Below are 25,331 nucleotides of genomic sequence, written 5' to 3'. Positions count from 1 at the left end.
GATGACCAATAGTCTCAAAATTGGCTCTGATAATTTCATCTTTGCCAAACATTGAAAGGCACAAAGTATACGTCTGAGTCTCATAGTCTTAAATAGAAAAGCCCCTATTAAATTATTTTGAATAATAAAGAAATATTCAGATTCTCAGTGCATTAAATACAGTTCTCTGAGCTCTCATACATGCAGGATAACACATCAAGAGAAGAGTGTGCAGCCCTATCCTCCTCTTATGCATTTTGAAGTTCCATTCTGAAAACCACTGAATTAATCTTGCAACACAGTCTCACTTACTGCTCACTGAAAACCCTGATGACTGCAGAGCCTATTCAATGTGTTTAACATCCCCAAGCTGCTGAAGCCCAGGTCAAGCTGGTCCCAGTCTGAGAAACAGTTTACAAGTGTTCAGGACACTCAGCATGGAACAAGCTGTGTTGTTAAATATCTGTGTGTATATTTTACCAGAATCAAGAATCAAGGGCTAGGTTGGAAAATAGCAACTGCAAAAATACCTTACATATTTGCTCAGCAATTATGTTCTTTAATGTAAAATGTTTCTTCTAAAAGAAAGCTAATGACCCTGGGCTAATCTGCATGTACAGATGTGCATATTAAAGTGAAATTTTCAGCTCAAGGATTAGTCTGGTCGACAAAGCTTGAAGGTATTGCCCTCATGTAGTCAGCACTGCTCTTGCCTGAAGGGCATATCCAAGCTGTGCTACAAAACCCTCTGTCCTGCAGCATTGTCCCTCTGGAAAGCAGCAAAGGCACGGCACACCAGGAACAACCATGGTAAGGAGAGTCTGCAGGCACCTAAAGGGGAGTTTAAAAATGGGAACCAGAATGGAAAAGACTGCAGAAGCATTGGAGGGACTAAGACTGCTCTCTCTGGTGTGGGCCAGCAGGTTGAATGAGGGAGACAGAGCAGCCCCCATCCAACACCAGTGTGAGGTGCGGTGGGAGCTGGATTTCAGCAGATGCTCAGCAGAAGGGGCAGCATGAAGGAAGGGAGAGTTAGCCAGTGTAAAAAGCTATGGGGGAAGGCTGAAAGTCAGGCAGAACTGAAAAGGGTAAGAAGGGAGTGTTTTACAATCTCTGGGTGACGCTTTAACCTGTCTCTGGCCACAGGTGTGCCCTGACACTCTGCCCTTTGGACGCCCCAGAGCTACACCCACTACTCACTCTTCAAAAGGAAAAAGAAACAAAGCCCACATACCAGCTAGTTTTTCTGAACCTCACTTTCAATGTACAGATCTCTCAGCTGACACCTGCAAACATACAGCTGGACTTTCCTCGTCCCTTTACTCACAGCATGGATATTTCTGGGCCTCACCTAAATTCATCTGAGTGAAACTTGCTGCATTCTATGTGCCAGCTCAGTCAAGCCATTCTGGCTCATCCATGGTTAAAGGTCCACCATATTTGGCCTAGAAACTAGAAGTCACTGAATATTTTGTTTTCAGAAGTCCCTGATGTCAGTTTCCACAACAGAGTATGAGGGAAGATCCTTGAAGTTCCTAAAAATCTTTTAAAGCTGTTTTTGTCCCCCCAAAAGCCCTCTGGAAATATTAGTACATTAACTATCTTTCTCCATCCACCATTCATAGGAAGAGCAAAAGAAACTAATAAATCAAGATCAGAGCTTAGGACTATCACTTAAATGCTGTCTACTTACTTCTGCCTGAATACCTACTTAAAAGAAAAATTTAAAAGGGTTACAGAGGAAGTTTTCAAAAAGGGAACTCAAAAAGTCTGAGAACACTCTAAGGAGTATGCGAAAGATTTGACATTAATAAGTAAATTTGATCCTGACTCATATACTCCATAAGGAAAACCTTTAGGATTCCAAATATGGAAGGAAGTTAAATATTAGTGGTCTACATCAATTTTAAAAATGCTGAAGTGATTCATATCAGTCAAGGAGTGTGTCCTAATTTTTCAGTCTTTCCTGCTCCTTTCTTTAAAAATAGCTGGTGTTTTATTAATGTAAAATATTAACTTTCAGTTAGTTGTAGGTTTTGTTGCCATTGCCTCCTTCAACCCAAATAGTTCAGATAAGTCCTGGATAAACATGCAAGCCCAAAGTTACTTATCTGAATCTAACCAAACCACTAAATACTTTGAAGTTGGTCAATTGTTGCATATGCAGTGGAAACTAATGCTAATTACCTTCTAGTCACCTCTTAAAGGCAAAATGATCCTCCAGATTTAGTTCCTCTGACACAAAAAAAGAATGATGCTAAAACACTAAAATAACTTCTAATATAATTATTTAGCTACCTTGTTTTAATATTTTGCATGCCATACTTGGGGACCTTTGTTTCAAATATAATAAACCAACCCTTGGCCAATTTAATTTGAAAGAATAATTTCATTCTTAAACAAGCATCCTCACGGAGAATTGGACGAGAATAACAAAAGAGGCGAATTATAGTAGATTTTTCTGTTGGCATGTGGACAAGCTGATGATCAGGAAGACATTTGTCTTTCCAAATTGTACAACTCTCATAAATGACCCTTTTTTCTTCTTCCCCAGATACCCACCCATAGAACCATGAAGACAGGGAAATTGACTGTAAGAGACAGTTTAGTAGTGCTGAAGCTTTGCCAGTGTCCTCAGGAGTTCATTAAAAAACAACCCTTTATTACTCAATTTGACATAGCCTAATTAGATTCTAGAAGAAACTTGTGCTTATTTTAGTCTAATGAGAATTTTATAGACAAGTCATTTCCTTATTCTCCCAAGAGAAAGTGATAGATTGGTGCACAATAGACTGGCTCCTCATCCCTCATTTCTTCAGCATCTTTCTTCTCCTATCAAGTCTTTTTTTTTTTCTCTCCCTCCACTTTTTGTTTAAAAATGCAACCTCTCTTTTGGCATGGAAAATAAACATTAGGAAAAAGAAAAGAGTCAGAAGACATGTTTTATTTAGTGTTTGATAAATTAATCCTCAGGGAGGTATCCAGGCATGCTAACACTAAGTACCAGTTCTAGCCAAAAAAAGGAGCCAACCCCAAAACCCTAAACAAAAAAACCACACCAATAGCTTGCACATTCTGCAGTATTTCTCTGGCATGAAATCAGTTAGCCAAACTAAAAGAACTGTGAATCACACATATACCTATTATGAAATATATTTTCACATGTAGCAGTGATGGTAGAGCCATTGACAGCTACTAGAAAATTAAACTTCCTGTTGAGTAACCCTGGTCTTCATTTGTCAACACAGAAGCATGAAAATGTATACAAAACCTCCCATGCTTATCAAGCCTAGCTCTAAACAGTGAAAATCCAACTCTTTCCTCTCTAACCAAGTCCAAGAAAACCTATTTGCAGCTGAACCATGGCAATTACAATACCCAAGGGATGCACAGGGGCCATTTAAAGGCTGCCCAACACAGCAGAGTGAGGAGGCCATGGGGGTGAGCTGTGCTAGGACCACACAGTTCACACACAGAGGATGCAAAGCAGCCCATATTCGCTGAGCAAATAGCAGCAGAAACAAAGACATCAACTTCTCCCAGTGCTGTTTTTGGCCTGTGCACACCACTGGAACTGAATTTTACCTTCCCAAATGTCTTGTGTTCTATGTATAGGGTGAAAAAATTTGCCCTGCAGGGTTCCTAAGAACCTCGCAATTCAAAATGGCATACAGTTAGAGCTGCCATTGAATCTTGAGCTGATACTCAATGTGCTTGCCAAGCCTGGCAGCTGGAGAGCTTTCACCTCTCATGGTAATGAGAGCTGCCATGAATGATGTTGCTCGGTTATAAAATTACTTGCTCTTGTACCCAATTTCCCCACACCAGCAAAATCATCCAAGATCTGTACAGCTTACACCTTCAAAATTAAATAGTAAAAAAATTCTTATTCCGGTACTACATGTCCTAAGATGTCTATCATTTTGTTCCAGAAAAACATTACATGTGAAACCATCAGTGTGAAAATCTGTGTAACTGATGTTTGACTGAAAAACTATTTACAACAACACGACAAGACTGTTCATTGAAATTTCTTACATAAATGGAAAACTATATTCACCAAGGTAAATAAGAGTATCTGAAATTTGAGGCACTACCGAACACAACAGTATACACCAGACATTCAAGAGATGTCAAATGTATCTGCTAAGACCTTTGAAAGAAGAGTCAACTCAAAGAAAGGATGGAGAGATAGAGACCTTTTCTTAGCATAACCAGAAGTAATCAAAGGTGGCCCTGTGATGATACTGAATGGTACTGTCCCCGGTGGCTGTTTGTCACAGTTTCAAAACCTCTGCCTTTTCTTCAGATACAAAGCTAACATCTGAATGAACACTAAGATGAACCTGTTCTTCCAGCCTCAAGAAAAAGACCTTCTGGTTTAGAGCTGGAACACTCTACCAAGGGGACTCAGAAGCACTGAGAAGGGCCAAGAGAAAAGACTTGATTATGTTCTCAAACCATCTCTCATAGCCAGTCCCTGACAGAAGCCAGGTCTAGATTATTCAGGTGAAGGTGAAAGAAATTTCTTTAGGAAAATATACATATTATCTTCATATCCCATCCCCCTCCATCCATGTATTATCCCTTGCCTCTGACAGCTTGCCTTTAAGCATGCAAGGATGAGCTGAAAGTTGTAGCGCCCCACAAAAAAGATCCCCCCAGTCAGTCTTGCAGCAGGACACCAAAATGGTGTTGGGCACCTCACACTAAGGCTGTCCAGAGTCAAACAAAGTGCAGAGGTACATATGGACCCTGCAGGGTGTCAGTAGAGCAGCCAGAACACTGATAATCTCACAGCCTCCCTCTAACTTCCTTTGAAAGCCAGCCTAATAGTTGAAATTGGCTGCAATCCTCAACCATAGTATTTGATATCCTTTCCAAGAAATGCACAATTAACTATGATACCCTTGGATATTCAATATTTAGTAGACCTAGCACTGTTGTTGCCTGGGCTGGGATTCCATTCTCTGATAGATTCCATATCAATGGACCATAGCACAAGAATTTCTAAGATCAATAATTAATTACTAAAAGGAAAAGCAAAAAACCAACCACAAAAAAAAAAACTAACAAAAACTTCCCAATAATTCTCAAAAGTTAACAAGGACAGAAAATGCAAAATTGCGTATGAGAAGTGAAAGAAAATTCTGAACATCTTTTCTTTGTTGTAAAAGAATTCCCACCAACTTTTTCTTTGAACATCCATAGAAGATCAAGATTCTTAAGATAAGAGAGTAAAATATGGGACACAATTTTAGAAATGAAAACTTTATGCAGTCCTGAGCCAGCAATACCATTTCTTCAGAGTGCAAATAACTTACTAGTCGATGTGTAGAGAGCTCTATATGTAAGTGACGGGTCTCCATCCAACTAAATAAGATAATGCTGCCAAATCTATTTCTATAATCTCAGTGACCTCATAGGTTTTCATTAAATATATTAAGTAAAATGAGAGATGAAAAGTGACCTATTTATTCCATACAAAAGTAATAAGAGGGCTTAATTTTTTAGTATTTTCAAAATGAATAGCAAGCTAGATGTACGTGGTATGTTTTACAAACTACAGAAAATATCTGTCAAAAGAATAATCTTACTGAAAACTTTTCCTATTAGACTGAGTCACCTGCATTCTCCTTGCAGCAGGGAGCCATAATCAAGGGCCCCACATTTCTCTGTTCCAGACTTTTCACAAATACACAGCAAAAGTGAGCTTTGCCCCACCAACTTTACAATTGAGGTCCTATGGCCCAAAAGTCAAGAATGGTGTTAAAACAAACAAAGCTAGTCTGGAGGATTTAAATCTTAAATCCCAATTTAAATCTTAGACCTCATTGCAGCCTACAATTTCCTCACAAGGGGAAGCAGAGGGGCAGGCACAGGTCTCTTCTCTGTGGTGACCAGTGACAGGACCTGAGGGAATGAGGCTTTGTCAGGGGAGGTTCTGGTTGGATGTTAGGGAAAGGTTTTTCACCCAGAGGGTGGTTGGGAACTGGAACAGGCTCCCCAGGGAAGTGGTCACAGCACTAAGCCTGACAGAGTTCAAGAAGCATTTGGACAATGTTCTCAGGCACATTGTTATCCTGTGCAGGGCCTGGAGTCAGAATTTGATGATCCTTGAGGGATCTTTCTAACTCAGGATATTCCGTGATTCTGTGACAAAGCAAAGCCAAACCTTTCCATATGCTACTTTCCAGCACAGTGAATTTTCTGATTGCAAAAGCTGTACTAGTAGCTGCTCCTTACTTTTTCTGTTTCTTACAAAATACAAAAAAAAGAAGTGCTATAAATTATCTAAGTAGCATACAAATACCCACATGGAAGCAAGGGACTTATGCTCAGCACACAACCATTTGCAGGAAAAGTTCTCTACCAACAATTCTGTTTCTCCTGTATGCAAAGCTCTGAATAGCAGAGTCCAGGTGGGTGCACTGCTGCAGGTACCATCAGAATAATTTGGGTTGCAAGGGACCTTTAAAGGTCATCTAGTCCAACCCCCCTGCAGTGGGCAGGGAATGTCCTCGTGCTCCTCATGATAGAATAAAATGCACTGGCAGAGATGTGAAAAATGACTCATGAGTGGTGGTTTCCGTCCTACATAAGCCTGCTCTTGAACATGCCCTTTGGTCTTAATGTTATCCTCCTGATGTTGCACTCAGATGACAGCAGCCATTCATTCACTCACTCACTCACTCACTCACTCACTCACTCACTCACTCACTCACTCACTCATTCATTCATTCATTTCTTCACAAGGTAGGAAGATGTGAAGCTATCAAAGAGAGCTGGCAAGAGCCTCTAAGGCTTGATTAAGCTCTCCCAGGCTTTGGGAACAAAGCCAAGAAAAAAGTTATCAGGTTCTGATGTCTTTCCTTAGTAACATTTTGTTCATGTTTAGATGAAATGCAACTAGTTAAAAAAAAAAAAAAAAAAAAACAAAAAACAAAAAAATTCCCTGTTTCCCTTTTCCTGCTTGCATTCCCCATGGGCACTCTGGCAGCTTGACAAAATGGTAACTGAGAATAAGTGCTGCAGGGCCAAGTCCCTGCTGCAGCTGAGCTCTGTGTGGGGAGTGCTGGGGAGTGCTCCGAAGGGAGCAGCTGAAGCGCTGCACTGCCAGCCTGGTGTTTGCAGCCTTCATTCCCCAGTTACCTCCCACAGGACACTTGTTTTAGACCTGGCACAGGACAGAGCAGGATCTTCAGCAGTGTTCAGTATGGTGGGAGAGCAAGCAGCCTCCCCTAAGGTAGAGGTGGCTCCATCAGCCTCTTCCCCTGGAACCAGAACAACCTGGGGACAGAGGGTGGTGTCAAGACTGTGGGAGTTAAATGGGTGCATATTTTGCTTTGCCTTTCAGAAAGCCCAGAAAAACTTACTCAGAAATTTAACACCTACTTTGAAAATTCAGTCCTTGAGAGCTTTTTCTTCTCCCTTTGAATTATGAAATTTAATGTTTTTCTTGTGTTTTAAGCACATAGAACCTGCCATCTTAGATCAGACCAAGAACCCTTCTAGTCAATAATCTTCTGTCCGATAGCAGCTACTACAAGACACCTTGGGAAGTGTGAAAAATACAGACCAATGTCCCTAGCTCTAGTTTAGCCTCCAGAAGGGCAGGAATAAGCAACCTGTCTGACTCAGAGGGAAAACAGGGCATTTTGATTTGTACCTTGCTCCTTTCCTAACAAACTCAGCATTCAATTTTCCCCCTGGAGACCTGCTGAAGGTTGTTTTGATTGTGCCACAGAAGTATCTTCTATAACACTCAGAAACAGTTGCCATTCAGTTATTGTCAACTCAGAGCCCAGTATTGCATTGGTAAAGTTAGGACTGTTTTGTCCTCTGGGCATCCATTTATTCCCATTCACATTAATTTCCTTTGCTGCTTTGTCATCAGTTGTTCAGTGCCCTGAGAGCCTTTTGCAGCTCCTCACAGGCCATCCTCCTGCTTTGCTATGCTACAGAGATCAGGGCACCAGCAGCAAACTTCCTGTCCCCCTTCACCCCTTTTCTAGGTCATTTCCAAGCACTTGGGCAAATTGAGAACTTTGCAAGGATATGTTGGCAACATTTATTTACTATGAAAACAACCATACACTAGTTACTTATTTGCTGATGAGAAGAGTATCTCTAAAAAGTCAGGGCTGCTTCCTTTCTTCAGCAGCTTCCTTGTGAGGGATCTTGTTGGATGCCTAATAGTGGGATCTCTCTGTCCATTGATACATTCAAAGGACTCTAGCTAAGCCCTCCCTCTTCTATCTCAAGTACCCATTTGCCTCCTCATTCTGTTTTTGAATAGTTTATATTAATTATCCCATTAGAGATGTCAAGCATACCAATCTGCAGATGCCAGGCTCAAGCTTATCAATAATGTTCTGTAGGTACCAACCCCAATACAGGATAAACAGACAATCTTAAAAAGAGTCTGAATTGAAATACTGTTTGAACCAAAATACTGTTTGCTCAGCTTTGAAACATTCATTCTTTTCATTTTGCATGCATGCATGCACATATGCATATGTATGTATGTAGAATTTTCAGACCATTGAGCAAATACACATCCCATTTTGAAACTGAAAAATCGTACTCCATCCTAATCCAGCCAACACTTAGCAACCTTTTCCTACAAAGCTGATACTAAACATGGTTTGACAAAAGAAATAAATTACATTTAATTTATGTAAAATCTGCAATTCCAAATTCTTATCGTTTCAGTAATGGTTTAATTTTTTTTCCAGTTCGCATCCTTCTCTTTAAAGTGTCGTGTTTCTAGACAAATCCTCAAACTGGGGCTTGCCAAACCTATTCCAAAGCTGCAGCACAGAAGCAAATCATAAGCACACCATCTAACACACCTCTGCAACCTTCCAGGAAAAATACACAGCCATTATGCCTCTTCCATCTAAATTTCAGTGTAATCTGTTCTCCTGAATTTGTATTTCCTCTGGGAAGGCAAGAAATGCTTTTATTACCCAACAATTTATTCTACCCTATCTCCCTCTCAATCCCACACAATCACTAGTGGAGAATTAAAAATGACAGAGAAAAAATAAAATAAAGCTGTTTGAATTTGACATTCTGCACCTCGTTGATTATGGAAGCAGTCCCTCAACAAAATTATTGGTTTAGAGCATATTACTTACTGTATCAATATAAAAAAAAAAGGCTACATCTACTTGCTTATTTTTCATGTGGTTAAACATAGCAGATACATGCCATGCATGCTTACGCTTTATTATTATTATTATTATTTGATCATTATCTCATTTTAAACAGATTGGAATATACAATGTTGATCAATAAATGTATAATGTCCAGATTGTTGCTTATTTGGCTTTCATAAAAATGTCCACAATATTATTGTTTTAATCGGGAAATGTTTAATAAAATGAATAAAATTTGCTTGGTTTGTTTCCTTTCAAGGGGAGTAATAGGAATAGCCATGGATAATTACCCTGCTCTTTATTAATCAGAAGTATTATTCTTATTCTGTCCAACCAGATAAAAAGTTAAAGAAATTCTTACTGACTACTAGCAGATCGATGCTGACCTAAAATATTTCTGATAAAATTAGAACTCTTAAAAATTGACAACATAGCGATAAAGAATAAAGATATATTTCTAAAGGACAGTTGCTGTGCAAGGACTAATAATTGCAGGACAAATATGTGAATTTATGTATTTCCCTCAGCTTTGTAAACATATGTATTTCAATTATGGTTACTGCCCTCTTCCAGCCTCTGGTGACAGCCAAGTCCCAGCAGAGAAGCTGCGAGTTCAGTCCTATCTTTGGCAATGTAAATGTGCACTGATAACTTTTTAAAAGCAAGGAAAATGACAGGAAGGGAATGGCACCTTTGCAACGCTCACAGCAAGCTCCTCTCTGCTTAATGACGAGAGCACAGTCCTTGGAGAGCACTGGACACTTTTCCCTTTTGCACGTCACTTCCTTATTCTGGAAAAAAAAAAGACAAAAGCTATTGCAAGCAAACCAAACCCAAGGCTACCATTTCTTGCAGTTCAGAAAACAAAGTGTGGGGCCAGCAGCCTGCTCTTTTGCTTCAGGAAAGGTCCTTGTGATTCAATGCATCTTTCTTCTCTTGAAGAAACACAGTAGAAAACAGTCTTTGATTAATCCAGGAGCCCAAGTAAATGGTGTTTAAACCCTACATAGACAGCAATTCATAACTGCTGCCCAGTGTCATACAGAACATGTGCTGCACTGAAGAAATCCATGTTACTTAAATGAACAACTACCTACATAATGTGCTTGTTAAAATATCCTCAGGGTCTTGAGGAGCTACCCCATAAACTGCACAGCTTAGGAATCACTTCTCACTGTGACAGAAAGACAAACAGCAGAGGAAAAGGCAGTAACCTCAGAAAAAACAAAATTCTGCCACTGCGGAAAATCAATTTTGCCTAGAGGTTCTTTGAAAGAGGCTACTATGTACTATACCAGGCAAGATGATTAATGTAATTCATCTTTCTCCCCAAAATGCTGAGAATCAAAGAAACACCATGAGCAGACAGAATCACTGTACATTACAATGTCATCTTGCTATGGCAAAAAGCCAGGGATTTCCCAAGGCCAAAGAGCACATTGACCACATTAAGGAATGTCAATAGAGGATGGGCAACAGCAGGCAGCAGAAATATTCCATTTATTGCCTACCTTGCCCCAGTGGTGTCAACCCTTTTGGTTATCCCTGCCACTAAATAGGTGCAGAAAACAAATACTTGGGGTGTTTCTTTTAGTAAAATTTTGCTAATTCAAATTCCTTATACTTAAAGTAGCCCTCTGAAGTGACCTCCACCTATAATTAGTAGCTCAGTTCATTAGGTGACACAGGTGGCTATCTAGTACATGCAAGTACCCACCTCACCCAGTCTTATGACTTAATTAGAGACCAAAAAATCAAAGGGCTAGAAAAATGTAAATCATAAAACTCAAGAAAAAAAAGCTGTGCTTTCCAGTCTTTTTACTTTGCTCCCTGTGGCCTTATTCAAGGTGCCTGTGAAGAATAACACGCAGCTTTTATTACACTCCAGCCCTTTGTCTAAAATCAGAGGTTTATTTACTTCAAAGTCACTGCCTGATCTGATGGGAGCTATAAAGGCACTTCAGTCTTATCAGTGTAAATGAGGACTCACTCTCACCAAGACAGTGTGAAATCAGCAAATAAGAATCAGGCCCTAAAGCGCAGCTGCAGCAACACAAACCATTACTGTAAAAAGCCAGGTCACTGCAGTGCTAGCTGTTCTGCATCACTCCAGCACTGCAGAGCAACTATAAATGCAATTTAACCAGCAGGTTAAGCTGAATTTATGGCTGGTCTGTAGCTATGGACTGGCACAAAGCAGCCACGACACGGAATTCAAGTGGTTCAATGTCTCTTTTAAAGCACTCAGTGGAGTCTTGATTCCCTTTGCAGGAACATGGTGCTCCATAAAGTCTGCTGAAGGGCAGCAGAACCAAACGTACCAACTCACAGTTGTATTTTAAAGGATTCTGCTAAGACCTGATTCTCTCTAATGAGTTTGCTTAAGGAAAGATTTAATAAGCCTATCAGCCCCACCACCTTTCCCTTTATCTGTGGGAAAGCCTTCTGCCTGGTGAAAGTGGGTGTGAAGGAGGGGCAAAACCCGGTTTAGAGTTTGTTCCTGTGGAGAACATGGCTCACCCAGCTGCAGCATGCATCGTGCACCTCTGAGATAAGCACAGTGCCCTTCAGGTCCAACCTGGCTGGGCTGGGTGTGTGTAAGGGAGGCCACTGGGCAGCTGCCCATTGGACTCTCTCTTCAAAGGACAACATTATTGTTGCAGATGGCAGCAAGAGGGACAAAAAAATAACAGAGCTTTGTTTTTTGTTTTTAATTCCCTGGTTGCCAGAGGACTCCTGGAGCAAATTCCTCATGCAGCCCAGCTTCCCAGGCAATTTCTTCCCTGAGTGCTGTCTGCCTCCTTCTGCCCTCAGGTACATCGTGACATGGTATCTTCCTGTTGGCAATGCAAGGAGTTCCTAAGGATGACCCAACACACGTATTTCAAACAGGAGATACTTGCTAGTTACTGTTCCCAGTAGAAGCCTCCTGCTTCCCCCATATTGCTAAAATCAGAAAAATTCTGTCCAGTTATGAGCTTGGTCTCACTGAGCCACCCCAGGGGGCCAGCCAAATTCGGGTCTTGCTCTTCTTTCCTTATCACCAGCAAAGCTGCTGTTTTAGCAGGTTTTCTGGGAGGAAAGATTTTGGAATTCATGTACTGATGCCAAGGGCTGTTTTGCATTAAACAGCTGTTCCACATGAAGAATATTAGTGGCCCACAGTGCAGTGACAGGACCTGAAGGGTCCTTCCCCCTAGGAGGATGTCTTAAGCAGTAGGCTACAGATTCACATTTCCTTTCTCTATCTCAGTAGGCTTTGAACTATTTGCTGTTCAGTGACCTGGCTTCAGCAGAAAGAGGCTTGCGCTTCGTGCCCCCACAAGTCACTGGTTCTTCCAGCAAGGGCACTTGTGGGGAAAGCAGGAGATGAGTCATTGAATTGCCTCTAGATGTGGAGGGCAGCAAACCTGGATCACTGACTCAAAGCTCAGTTATTACAGCACAGTGCTGAAAGGTAGGGAGGAGGTGCCACACTCATCACCCACTACACTTTTTTGTTGTTGGGGTTTTTTTGTTTGGTTTTTCTTTTGTTTTGTTCCTTTTGTTTGGGGTTTTTTTCCGCAAATTAAAATGGAAGGTTAGCTCTGTCCCTTGGAGAAGCTGCAAGCTCCTCCTGCCTTAAAGGACAGCTCCGTGTATCCAAGTAAATAGAGCCAATCTTTGCCAGCACAAAATAGAAGAGCAGCTAAGCACTAAAACAGAGTAGGGTTTGCAAAGCTGATGTTCATCCTCTCTAGCTTGCTATAGCCCCAAAACAGGCTGTTTCACATGTCATCCCATGCTGCCTAACTCTCTGCCATCAGGGCTGGGCTGCTCTTCCAGGGTGTGAGGTACAGCATTGTTCAGGATTGCAGCCCCACCACTCCTTGTGGGGTCTTTTGGTGAAAAAAAACATACAGTAGAGCCCCAATTGCAACATATTGCTGCCCTGGGATTGTCCTCATGGCAAAATCCCTCTTGAAGTAAGAAGAGATGAACATAACTCCAGGGAAGTGCATCCTCCTACTGCTTCTAGTACTATTATTACTATTATCCCAAAATTCTTTCTAAAAAAGTTCTGCCGTTTTATCTCAGTGTTGTATCTTGTGGAAAACAAGGTCAGCAGATGTGGAGGAAAGGGTTAATGTACCATGCTGATCCATCACAGGCCTGCAGCAGATAAAGCAGGGCTGGTAAATCATTGTTTAGTCTATTGCAGTCAGGCATTATCCAGTGCAGATCTCCTGGGTCCACTGGGTGTAAAAGTACAAAAATAAAACAAAAGAGTAATTGTCATCTGGAGGCTGGGTTTTTCCCTTCACCCAGTTGCCCAAAACACTGCTCTTAATGTCTACTGTCCATCTGCTTGTTTCAGTTCTGCTGCCTCCTCCCCTCCCATTTCACAAGGGCAAAGTGGAGGCTGAGAGCAAATGGGACTTGAGCAACAAATCCTTTCCTCCCAGTTATGTCCCCTCCTACCCCCAGTAATCATAACATTTCATTACTTGTCCCAGCCATACATTTAGAGAGCAGCTAAGTAGCTGCATGCAGGAGAGCTGTATTACCAAGCCTCCATCTGGGCTGTCAACAGCGTCTCTGAATCTGTTGAAAGCTCTCAGATACTTTGAATTTTGCTGTTCTTAAGAGAAAACTTCTTAGACGGCAACAGTCAGAAGCCAACAGTTATGGGAGGGTAGGGGATTTTTTTTCCCTTTTGTTTAAAGGACATGCACTCTGGCACCAAGAAGTGCGGAAGAGACACATGGCCCATAAATACATAAACCCTTTGCTAAGTCAGAAAGCTGGGAGTCAGTCAAATCCATAATAGGATCCCAAGATTCATAATAAATAACTTTTAATTACAGTCCTGCACAATAGTTATTTTAAACAGATGGTTTATAGATTCACATCTGGGATTATTTTTTTTTTTTTAATTTAGTGCTCAGGCACACACACAGAAAGGGAGAGAACCTCAGCTAAGGTTTCTATTAGTGTTGGAAAAACGGGTATTTTTTTAAAAGAGGTCAGGCTGATCCAGAACAATACTGCCGCATCTGACGCAACTCCCCAGCCAGTGCTCAGCTCAGCAAAGGGCTCACTCTGGAATCCCAGACTCCCCTGAAAAGGAAAATTTAGGGAAGTGCTGGAGGGTCACCCTGAACTCCTCACTGCACTCACCAAGCCCAGCTGTGGAGAACTCATGTTTCAATGCATCTGGGGAAAAGATCAGAAATTTTGTTGGGTGTCCATGTTTCTCCCCTCTCCCACACTTTTCCAATGAGAACCATGGATCTCCTTAAGTAGGCATGCAGAGGTGATGTCAAATTCCCACACAGGAGAGATACACTAACCAGACCCAATATCACTGCTACTGCTTCATGTTACCTTTACTACAACCTCCCCTCAACACAATTTGTTCAGCTTTTACATGCACCTCATATTTTTTACCTTCCATCAAAGAACCCCACACAAAACAGCCCATTCTGGCGACAAATTATATCAAACTAACAGCCTTAAACTCATATGGTACAGCTAAATAAAATGCCAACATGAAAAGGAAAGAAAAAAAAAAAAAACCCACACACTAAAAAGGAGTCTGAATATTTGGCAGAGATGTTGGAGAGGATATGCGCCAAACCACAGCTTGGAAGCCACAGCCAACTTTCTACAGGGTTCCCCACTGGACTCCTGCCGGCTCACAGCAGCCACCAGGAGGATGGCTCTTTTCAACCTGGATTTGGCTTCAAGAGGGAAAAAAAAAAAAGAAAGCAAAATAGGAGTCTGCTTCGTTTATTCAGGACTGTACCAAGGAGTGCTTACATCAATGGTATTCTGAGCCTACTCTTGTGCTGTAACAGCTGGTTGCAGAAGACATTGAAGGTGTGGTTTCTCAGGGGGACAGATGTCCACAGTGATGGTCTGGGGTTGTTTTTCTTTCTTTCTTTCTTTCTTTTTATGTATTGAAAATGCTTTTAGGAGGCTTGCGCTGCATTTCTAATACCCCGAGGTTATTAATTATTTATACTGAATGGGAAAAATGTTACTTAAACTTTCATTTAACCAAAAAAAAATGCTGTGGAGAGAAAAATAATAAAAGCAAGAGAGAGAGATTAGGTAGAAATACCAACTACCATTAATGACTAATCCTGAAAATTTGTTTTTTACCACTATTCATCATAGTCCTGCTGGCAATTCTGATGGGACTCCTCACCAAGTAGCTCAGGGTGTCCTTAAGTTTCTGCTAGGAGAAGGCTGTGGGATCACCCATGAAAACAATAACAATTTTCATACAATGGCAAAAGTTGCCCCCGAGGAATATGGGATGGAGCTTTCAAATACACACATGTGGCCTTAGGAGAAGAAAGAGCCATTTAAAATTAATGAAACAAGTGTATTCAATTCAAATGGGCAGCCTCTCCACCGCAAGGCAAAGGGTAGGCTCCAATCAACGCCGGCCCCTGCCACGTGCCATGATCCCATGTTCTTAGGCCACACTGCTGGGCTCTCTGCCAGGTGTTGCACACAGCCAGAGCATCCTCTCAAGCACACAAGAAACCACACTCACACCACACAGGCCACAGGAGGAAAGGTCTGGGCCAGCACTGGCCACAGGTTCTGTCCCTCAGCAAAGCTTGGGAGTCCCAAGCCTGTGCCTGCACCTATGTTTACATGCAAACAACCCCAATGCTGGGCCAGCTTGAACTCAAGAACAGGCTCAGACACATGCTTAACTCATGGTCTAGACAAAACCTGAGGCTCTTTCTGAAAATAGTACCCTTGCTTCTTTGGCACTCCTGCCTGGAACTCTGTCTCAGGCCTGATTTACAAACCAGAGTTGATGCAAGCAAGAGATCCCTGCTAAAACTGTGGGACTGCTGTCTTCCATGAGCATTTCTCTACCTGAGCAAGAACCACACCATTAGGCTTCAGGGAGGAGACACCACTCCTCAAGGAGAGATGTCTGCAGACTCTTTGAATCACTGTCAAGGGAGATGAGATGATGACTTTTCCCTTATTCCCTTCCAATCCTTTGCTAGGGTTTCTTTCTCTTGCAAAACAAATTTTGTGGGTACAGTAAAAACATCGTTTAGGACACTAGATGCATTTCTAAATTCAAGGTGGAAAAAATATTTCCCTATGAAATGATGTTTGTTCTCAGGAAAATGATAGCATTCTCTCCACATAACCCTACAAACACCAAGGCACATGCTTCACCAAGAGAGAGAAAGGTCCCATTATTTTAAGCATGTAAAATTGTAATGCGACAACTCACGGGAGTGAAGTCAAACAGACACTTCAGTACCTTCAGCATTAGGTCCTTGCCTGTGGCAGAATGTGACCATGACTTCAGCATGAACTGCATTAGATACAAATGACAGTATTTTAGTTCAGTTCACAGTGTCTCGTTCCTTTTTTTGAGCAGACCACTCAGTAGCCTTTGATTTGCCCCCTCATCCCTGTAATCTGTTTAGCTTATCTGGCCTCTCAGGGTGAGCAGGGAGGAGGCTGCAGCCTTCCTGTGGTGATGCTCAGCCAGCACCAACCATCCCCCTTCATAATTCGAGCTCTCCCCGCTCCCTAGGAAAGATGATTAAAACAAAGACCCTGCTGAAAGATGACACCAAATTTCACTTCAAATGGGTATTCCCCACTGCTGTGAGGAAGACATGAGTATGTGCAAGCGATTCAGGACAAATCACTCACAACCCCTTACAGTCTGAACGGATTTTTTTTTTTTTTACTCTGCTTAATGATGTACACCAGCACAAGGAAAGTGACCTTGGTGGCCTGCTGCAATAGCAACACTCCCTGACAGCAGCCCTGTGCACCAGCATTTGGTGAAAAGAAAGTGCCATCTCTTCCTCCTACATTTGCTGGCATTAATACTAAGGCTGCAGCTGAGGTCAGGGTCCCAGAACATCAAACATTTTGCAGCACATCCCTGCTCCAGTGAGCTCAGGGACAAGGTAGACATGGCCAGACAGAATTACTGTGACTGCAGATTGACATTTCAGTCAGAAAGCCAGAGCAGGATCCAGACCATGTAGCTCTCAGTCTCCCTGTCTCCACCTCAACCTCCAAGTGCAGCTTCAGATTAGAGTTCTTCAGCTGCACAGTTATAGGCAACACTCTTTACCTGTCAGCAGAATAGCATGGCAGTCTTCTAGCAATAAGAGACAGGGCCTTCACAAGTTCCCAGCAGTTCATACTATAGTGAAAAAAATACCCAGAGTAATCCAGGAGCCAGATTTCAAGGAAGGGTTACACACAGGGATTCCTGTGGGAGACCACACTTCACATTTCATGAGATGCACACTTTTAAAACTCACATCCTTTTCTGTGACTTTTAATTCACAGGATTATGTTTCTCCTTTGTCAATGAAGAGTTTGAATCAATTATCAATTACTTAAATCTGATGACAATACCTAAGAAAAAGGTAATTGCAGTAGGTAATCACAGGCAATACCTATCGATTTGAAGCTCCAGCTGCAAACCTGGACCCATGCTTCTGTAAAAGCTCACTGACCCAGCCCTGTGAGTTTATGATCTACCCCTTGCTGAATGTTCTCAGGTACTCAGATCAGTCAGAAAAACCTTTTGGATGATTACTACCCAACCAATTTTCAACTAAATGGGTGATACTGAAGGCAAGGTCCAGCCTAGTCCTAGTCTGGTTTACCCTGACAGAAGCTGGTGGAGAATTGATTCTCCCAGAGAAGTGACGGGCAGCTGAGGGCCATAAAAGCTTCCACTACCTGAGCTTGATCCACCAAACACAGCTGAAGTCAGCAGATGTGGAACAGCATTGCTGTCCTGGGTGTATCCTGGAGAACACTGGTCCCCCTTAAGTGTCATAGGATGGCTTGGAGAAGGACAAGTCTGCCAAGAAAATTGTTCTGAAAACACCCAAAATAAATTCTACTCCTAAAAAATCATTGAAGATGACACTCATGAATTATCTAGATGATTTCATAGAGGGCAAAGCATACTACACCAAAGGTTTAAAATAAATTATTAAATGATTTGAATTCAAAATTTTAGATCAAGATATGGTGTCACATTCTGGCTCATCTCAAAAACTAGCCCTGCTCATCAAAAGAGTGCCCTAAAAATATTCTTCTTTTCTTTCTTTACTAATGTTATCCCAGTACTATACACTGCTATTTCCTGGTAGATATTGTCAATGAGAGATAAACAAAGCCATTAAAACAATAAAAAGGACATCAAAATCAAAGCACGTCAAAATCAAATCTATCAGTTCAGAATTCCTGTTTTCGATAACTGTATTTTCTATTAGAGACTAAATACTGACAGATATTCTTTTTCTTCTAATGTTGTAAATTAAAAATTCATTTGACATTTATTAAAAATAAATACATTGACTGCTTTTTAAATAAGTATCATTTCATCACACTTTGATAGGCTAAATCTACAAATATATATCCAAACAATAGTTACCTGTCATTGCATCTTTATTACCTTCTTTATCTGAAGCCTGCTTACTCAGTCTTTACACTAGAGATTTCAGCAGTGGCAAATGCTCTAGTTTTGGGCTTCAGTCTGTTCTAAAAACTTTGAACAAAGCAGCCCTTGAGGCCATGTACTTCTTAAAGACTTTAAAAAGCCCAATGGGCCTCCTAACTTACTCTGCAACAAGTCATATCCCATGAAGAAACTCACTCCTGTACAACACAAAAACAGGGCTAGATTAAAGAAAAGGAAAGAAAAAGAGCAGGGTCCCCTGCTGCTCTGTCTGGCCAGAATCATGTCTTTTACTGCCCATATCCTCTAAAGAAACGATGCTCTCATGATATATTACCCTAATACATCACCAAGTGACAGTTTTCTCATGATACTGTATCCTCAAAGATGTGATGCATGCCAGAAGCAGCGACAGGAGATCTCAGCTGGGGGAGAGAAAGGGGAGGGGTTTTTTATTTTCTTTCAAATGTTTAAGCTATACTTTGGGGTTTTCCAATGTTATTTTGAGAAGAAAATCCCTGTCAGTCGTAGCTCCATAATCCAGAGGACTCCTAGAAGTTTTTGCTGTACAGCTTTTAAACCGGAAAGCACCAAAAAAACAGTCTCTTCATTTAATTGAACAAGTTTTGAAATAGGACCAAAACGCTTGAGGAACAACAACCAAATAAAAATAGTAGCCCAAAAGAAAGAAGCAACGAGAGTCTGTTTTCTATTATGAAATTATTTAGGCAAAAGGCCTCCAGACACTGCTGTTTTAATGAACTTGCAAGGAAACTGAGAACTGACCCTGAATTTGTTTCCTTACGTGATCTTGCCCGTGCTACGCAGTGGTTTTAGAAAATAAAAAAAGGTTATTCACAGCAGAGTCTGCAGAGAGAAGGCACAGCCTTCAACTTGTCAGTCAGCACAGAGAAGAGCGGGAAGAGACAAGGAAAAGGAACAATTCAGGCAAGACCCCCCAGAGGAGGCAAAAGCTTTCAGGGTCTTTTAATGCTGCCTTCAACTCACAAAGCCACACTCATTTTTGCTGCAACTGCTGCTTGGCTGCAATAAAATCTTGTAGGGGCTGTGGTAATCCTGGGTCATGGGCAACCCACAGCAGGCATCACCCTCAAGATGTCTTCATCCAGCTGCTGCCAGCAAAGGAAGGCTTAAGGTCTTGGGAGAATTAGTCAGAAAAGCTTATGACACTGTGATGTTTAATTTGACACATCTCACCTCTGGGTGTTTCTACTTCCTATCTACTGAAAATTCTTTGCCTCCATCAGATGCAAAGAAGAAAGGTAGAATAAGCTTTCCTTTGTTGTGATTAATCATACTGCCAAATTCAGTAAGATTGTGACTTTCGAAACTTCAACACTGTAGCTAATAGGAGAAAAAGCATATTTTGACTTGTGGACTAAGCAAAAGCGATATGGAAGTCATTGAGAAGAAACTAAAAGCCAAAGCTGTCAATGTCACTTTCACAGTCCTTGAGCTGACTTTGACCATATTTTGTGGCCTGGCCATAGCTGCTTTTGGGTGAGATGTAACAGCTCTCAATCACAGCAGTGATCACTTAGCCACATAACAATACCACTGCAGTCAATGAAACCACCCGTGAGAGCTCAGAGCTTTGAGTCAAGCTCTTCAGTGCAGACACATGCACAATGCCCCATGCTTTGGGTAGACCCTCTTAATTAAACACTTGTTTTTAAATGCTGCTCTGGAAAAAATTTGCTGTCCAAAATAAGAAACTCATCTTACACAACCACTTTCTTCTTGAAAAATCCAGTGGTTAAAACATGTTTTTGCATAATCGTAGCCCTGCAGGGACAGTTCTCACTTCTGAAAAGCAAATTCCCTTCTTTCTGTTTTGCACATGTACAAACAAACAGATTCTGGTATGTCCAAAGCTTGCAAATCTCAGCTATAATAATACATTGAATAGAAGCCATACAAGCAGGTTTTTTTTTCCTCAGCCCATGTTCCCTTCACTCCTTCCTTTCCCTTGCCCCACTTGCACTGCGGGAAGTAAAAAAAATACCTGTTTCTGACAAGTAAATGGAGCTGACATTAGAGCGAAGCTCGAAGGTGAACAGGGTATGCACAAGTCATTTGTCATCTTGACAAAGTGAGATTTGGTCACCAGTGGGACACTTGAAAGACATCTGAACAGTTGGCCTTGACCACCAGCATTTCTTACAGCTTATAAAGGGACCCATGGGACCAAGAACACAACCTGCTTTTGGAAGTGACTCCTGCAGGGGTACCTCTTGATGGATGTAAAGGCAGTGTGATATATCAGGTGCCATTAAGATCTTTGCTAGCAGGTTCTATTTACATAAGTATGGAGTGTAGATAGCATCTTGTTAACCCAATTAATGAGACTCAAATGTCAGGAAACAGATTATGCCTGGCTTAAAGTCCACAGTGCTCTGAAGGCAGATAGACAGGATTTCATTGTGTGGGACAGCACTGTTCTTTTTGAGCAAGAACTCAGGCAGCAATCTTTCTACCTGGACAGCTAGGGGAGGCAGAAAGATGATCTGAAATCCAAAAGTTTCACGCCTTTAGGACAAGAGGGGCTCTTTATGATGAGAGATTCAAGCGTCGTGTACACGAACCTGCAGCTGAACCGAGGAAAACTAAAACAATATCCACTTGAGGTCTTGGAAACTTTATTTTTTATTAACTGTACCTTCTTCTGCAATTAGAGAAAGTCCTTGTTGCCAAGTCACAGCCAGGCCTGGATTAGAAGAGAAACACTGTTTCATCCAGCCTGTCCACACTGCTGCGTTTTATACGGGCAAGTGAAATGTACTTCTCTACCCTAGAGATCCTGACCAAGATGAGATCACTAATCTCTTCATCAGTGGCTCTCGACATACTGCTTGATACAATAAACTGCTGTTCTCCCCCAGCCTCCCACTATTAAGCTCTATGATACAGAAGCAGATGCTCTTGTCACCCAGGTCAGAGCAGTGAACCCTGAATGGCACAGCATGAGGTGCTTGGCCCCAAAACAGAGGGAGGGTTTAGGGAAAGGCCTTGTACTCAGCAACTGCTGCCAGCTCTCTGCTCGGCATGACAGCTGTAAGGAATTCCTGTCCAGAGCTGTCTTCTCAATGGAAGAAGACAGAAAGCATGGGCAGCCTGGGCCAGCAGCCCAACCTCAGCACCACTCAGCAGGTTAACCTAAATCCTCCGATGGGAACAGTACCTCATGGGCACAGACACAAGTTGTCTACAAACACACAGGAGTCGTATTAAATCTCCAGAAGATGCTTCAAATCCTTCTAGACCTCTGGTTCCAGAGCCATGCATAACTTTCCTGAAGTGACATTGCATCCACATCCTCTCCTGCCTGCAGTCCTTGTGCCCACTGAACAGGCTTGGAGCTGCCTTCCCATTTCTCCAAAAGGCTGCCTTCCAACAAAACTCCCTTTTCTAGTACATGGTTTGCTTCCTTTTCCCCTTTTTTGGTTTCCACCTTTTTATGTTTCTTTTTATGTGGACTGGTTTAATTATTTCAAAAAATAAAAAAAAAAATATATCAAAGATACTCCTTTTATACTGAAACAATTATACAAAGTTTTAGGCAGCAAATATTTATGCTTCACACAACAAGTGCATTAAACCATTCAAATTTCTTACTATCATAGCCTCTAGTTGTAGATATTTTATAAATTTCAGCTTCAGATTGATCTTTGGGTTAAATTATTTTTTCTTGATGATTGGAAACCTTGCCAAGTTAAACTGAACATACACAGGCATTTTCTCAGAAGCCATACAAATGGCAGTTTCTTCTGCATTTTCATGTTAAACAGGTTCTGGTTCAGCATCAGTGCATTCTGCTGCATCTTAATGTCTACATCAACAATTTCCTCCAGAAATACTTCATGTCTATAGATCATGGACAGATTATGCCACAAACATGCATCTGTTAAAAAGATTCCTTACACTACCAGACCCCAAACATTTTAAGGTGCAGCAATTTTAATTTTCCAGCATTTTTTATCCACTGCATTTACAAACACCCACTAAGACTTGGTTTATAGGCTAAAGAACTTGCATGTTTTGCATTTTGTCTGCCAAAACAATTTCATTCATTTATTTGAATCAAAAGGATTTTCCAGATTGAATCACCAGGCTAGCTATCCCCAGGACTGTTTGGGTAGAAGGGAAAAGTGCTACATATGAAAATTATCATCTGTGCACTGTCATATACAGAAAAAAAAATATTCTCTGTAACAAGCAAATGTTCAACAGCCTCCCTGTAGCAGGAGAGCCTTCTGGTTTATCAGTGTTTTGTGTCTTACAGGCAATCCTTCAGCTAACAGCCTTATCTCAAAGCCAGCCACCCTCCTGGCTCCTTCCTGCCCCAGTGGTATCTAGGTGACACAACCCTGAGATGTTTCACTAACTGGCACAATCAGATCATAATCACCATGTAGCCCTAGAGCAATCATTTATCAGCTCTTCTCCATCTCTCTGAAACCGTACCTCAACTGTACATCCAAACATAAAAAAGAACAAGGAGGCAATCTCAGGACAACCAAGGTCTGTTATTCGTCATCCACTAATAAATCCTAAGACAAAACAGAAAAACAAATGCAAACATATGAGTCTAGCTGGCCAACAGAACATACTTTGATGATTCCAAGCCTTGGGAAATTCTCATTTCCTATTGAAGCCACTTAGTATAACTGAACATAAACATGTCAGGAGCAGGTGAAAAAAAACCAAACCCCAAACAAGGAAACATAATCCAAAACACATAGATTTCTAACCTGTGAGCTGTCAGAAATCTGATTTTCCTGGCCAGGGGTATGCAACATCTTTGTTTGCATCCCCCTGGTTATGGAGAAGTGCAAGGTGCTGTTGCCATGCCTCAAGCAAGATGTTTAGCCAGGAAAGAGGATTTGAGCCATACCATGGCCTGATGGGGAGAGGGGCAGCTGATCCTGCAGCCAACAGAGGAGCCTGGGGTTACACTGAGCACACCGAGCTGCCCAGGGCTGAGCTATGCCTGGTTTTCAGTGAGGCAGAAATGGCACTCTTCAACTTCTCGAGTCTTACAGGAAGTTTCAATACTGCTTGCTGAGGTTTGCACATGCTTTAGGCTGCATTGCTACCAGGTGACCGACTGCCAATGCCCAGGGTGAACCAAAGTGTCTCTGGAGCAAAATGCAGTGCAACCAGGTCAGCAGAGCTCTGAGATGGCCTCACTCAACCTCTAACACTGAAGCTTCGTGCAAGATTTACTTAAAACAAGGACTCAAAGAAACTGGGACTGCATTTTGTCTGGGAAAACATCAGGTCTTTGGTATCATTTTTTCTACATGGCATTTCATCACATCCCCGTCCTTAGTACTCACAAGAATAAATATATCTCAACTCTAATGCTGTTCCACAGTACTGCCTTTTGCCATAGCACTTCCCAGCACACACGTACAATGCTTCCCTCTCTGAAAAATCTGGGAAACAACACAGAAAATGAAAATGAAAACTATAGCCAGGAGGTTGATGTGTAGAATGGATGACAAGTAAAAGGCATGAAAATAATAGACAATGCATGAAGACAAGTTATTTTCTCAACAAGGTAGTGATACACAGTCCTACTTTGACACCAGATTATGGATGACTATCTAGAGCAAGTGGATTCTAGACATGAGGAAAAGAGGAAAAAAATCAAGGGAAAAAGTCTAATAAATAAATGAAGAGACAGACAAAAAGTTTATGAAATTCAGGCATCAGCACACAAGGTCAGCTTCTGAGCTTCTGGGGATGATAAGGGATGAGATCTACGCTGTACTTGGATCCAGAGCCCAGCACTTGATTCAGGTGGGTGCAAAACACTGCACAGAGCTCCATCAGTCAAACAGTCAGACTAGGAATTTTTTACCTGCAGCTTAATGCATAAGATGAAGAGGCCAAGAGGCCTCAAAGGAAGTAATCACACCAGTTATTAGGTACAGTATAAGCAAGTATCAATATGATAGCCATGTTAATAGTAGTAATACAGGTAAAAGCTTTTATGTAAGATTGGGTTTTTTTTTTTCACAATGGCCTTTTATTTGGCCATAAGCTCAATATAAAGAGATTGCATTTTCATTTGATTTTTTGGTTGTTTTTTAATATTTTTCTTCCCTCAAAATTTTCTATTAAATCATGATGGGGAAATAAAACCAGATATTTGATGGGAAAAAATATCTTTTTTATACAGCAGCACAAAGCAGAGCAGCAGAAGTACTGACACTGTGAGCCATTCACTTACAGAACCATAATTCTTAAAAGGACCATTAACAACTCAATGGAAGAAACTTGAAAGCTAATAAAAACTATATACAGGTAACTGTATGCTTTTTAAATGCCATTTTGATATTGGACCAGCTCTTTAATAATGTTTTTCTTATTGGCAATAAAAAAGTCTCTTAACTTAGACTGATCCATTTTGTGCTTATTGTAGACACATTCCAAAGACATTTGCAAGTTATATTACATTTTTCCATTAGTTTAAGGCATTTTTGTGCCCTTCATACTTTTCCATGTATTATTTATACATATTCTTTTGTATTTGAGATATCTGATCCTTTAATTACACCAAAGAGAATCTCATTTTCATACATGATGGATTGGATCTTCATCATCGTTACAGTGACATATCACCAGCTCTCTTCCAGGAGGGTTTTGCCAAGACCTATAATCAGTTCAGCACTGTGTGCATATGTGTATTTGCT

The 25,331-nt window shown here is 41.3% G+C and overlaps 1 protein-coding gene across 3 annotated transcripts in view; it reads right to left on the bottom strand.

Annotated features, from left to right (window-relative positions):
* BMPER (BMP binding endothelial regulator) overlaps positions 1 to 25,331 on the bottom strand; it is a 148,541-nt gene that overhangs the window by 113,579 nt on the left and 9,631 nt on the right. For all 3 annotated transcript variants that reach the window (XM_036406594.2, XM_036406592.2, XM_036406593.2), the window contains exon 3: positions 9,835 to 9,934. In XM_036406594.2, the coding sequence (XP_036262487.1) occupies positions 9,835 to 9,934 (100 nt within the window). The remainder of the gene's footprint in view (positions 1 to 9,834; positions 9,935 to 25,331) is intronic.

The sequence above is a fragment of the Molothrus ater genome, chromosome 1 (genome assembly GCF_012460135.2).
Source record: "Molothrus ater isolate BHLD 08-10-18 breed brown headed cowbird chromosome 1, BPBGC_Mater_1.1, whole genome shotgun sequence".
Lineage (NCBI taxonomy): Eukaryota > Metazoa > Chordata > Aves > Passeriformes > Icteridae > Molothrus > Molothrus ater.
This window is presented reverse-complemented; position numbering and strand designations above follow the sequence as displayed.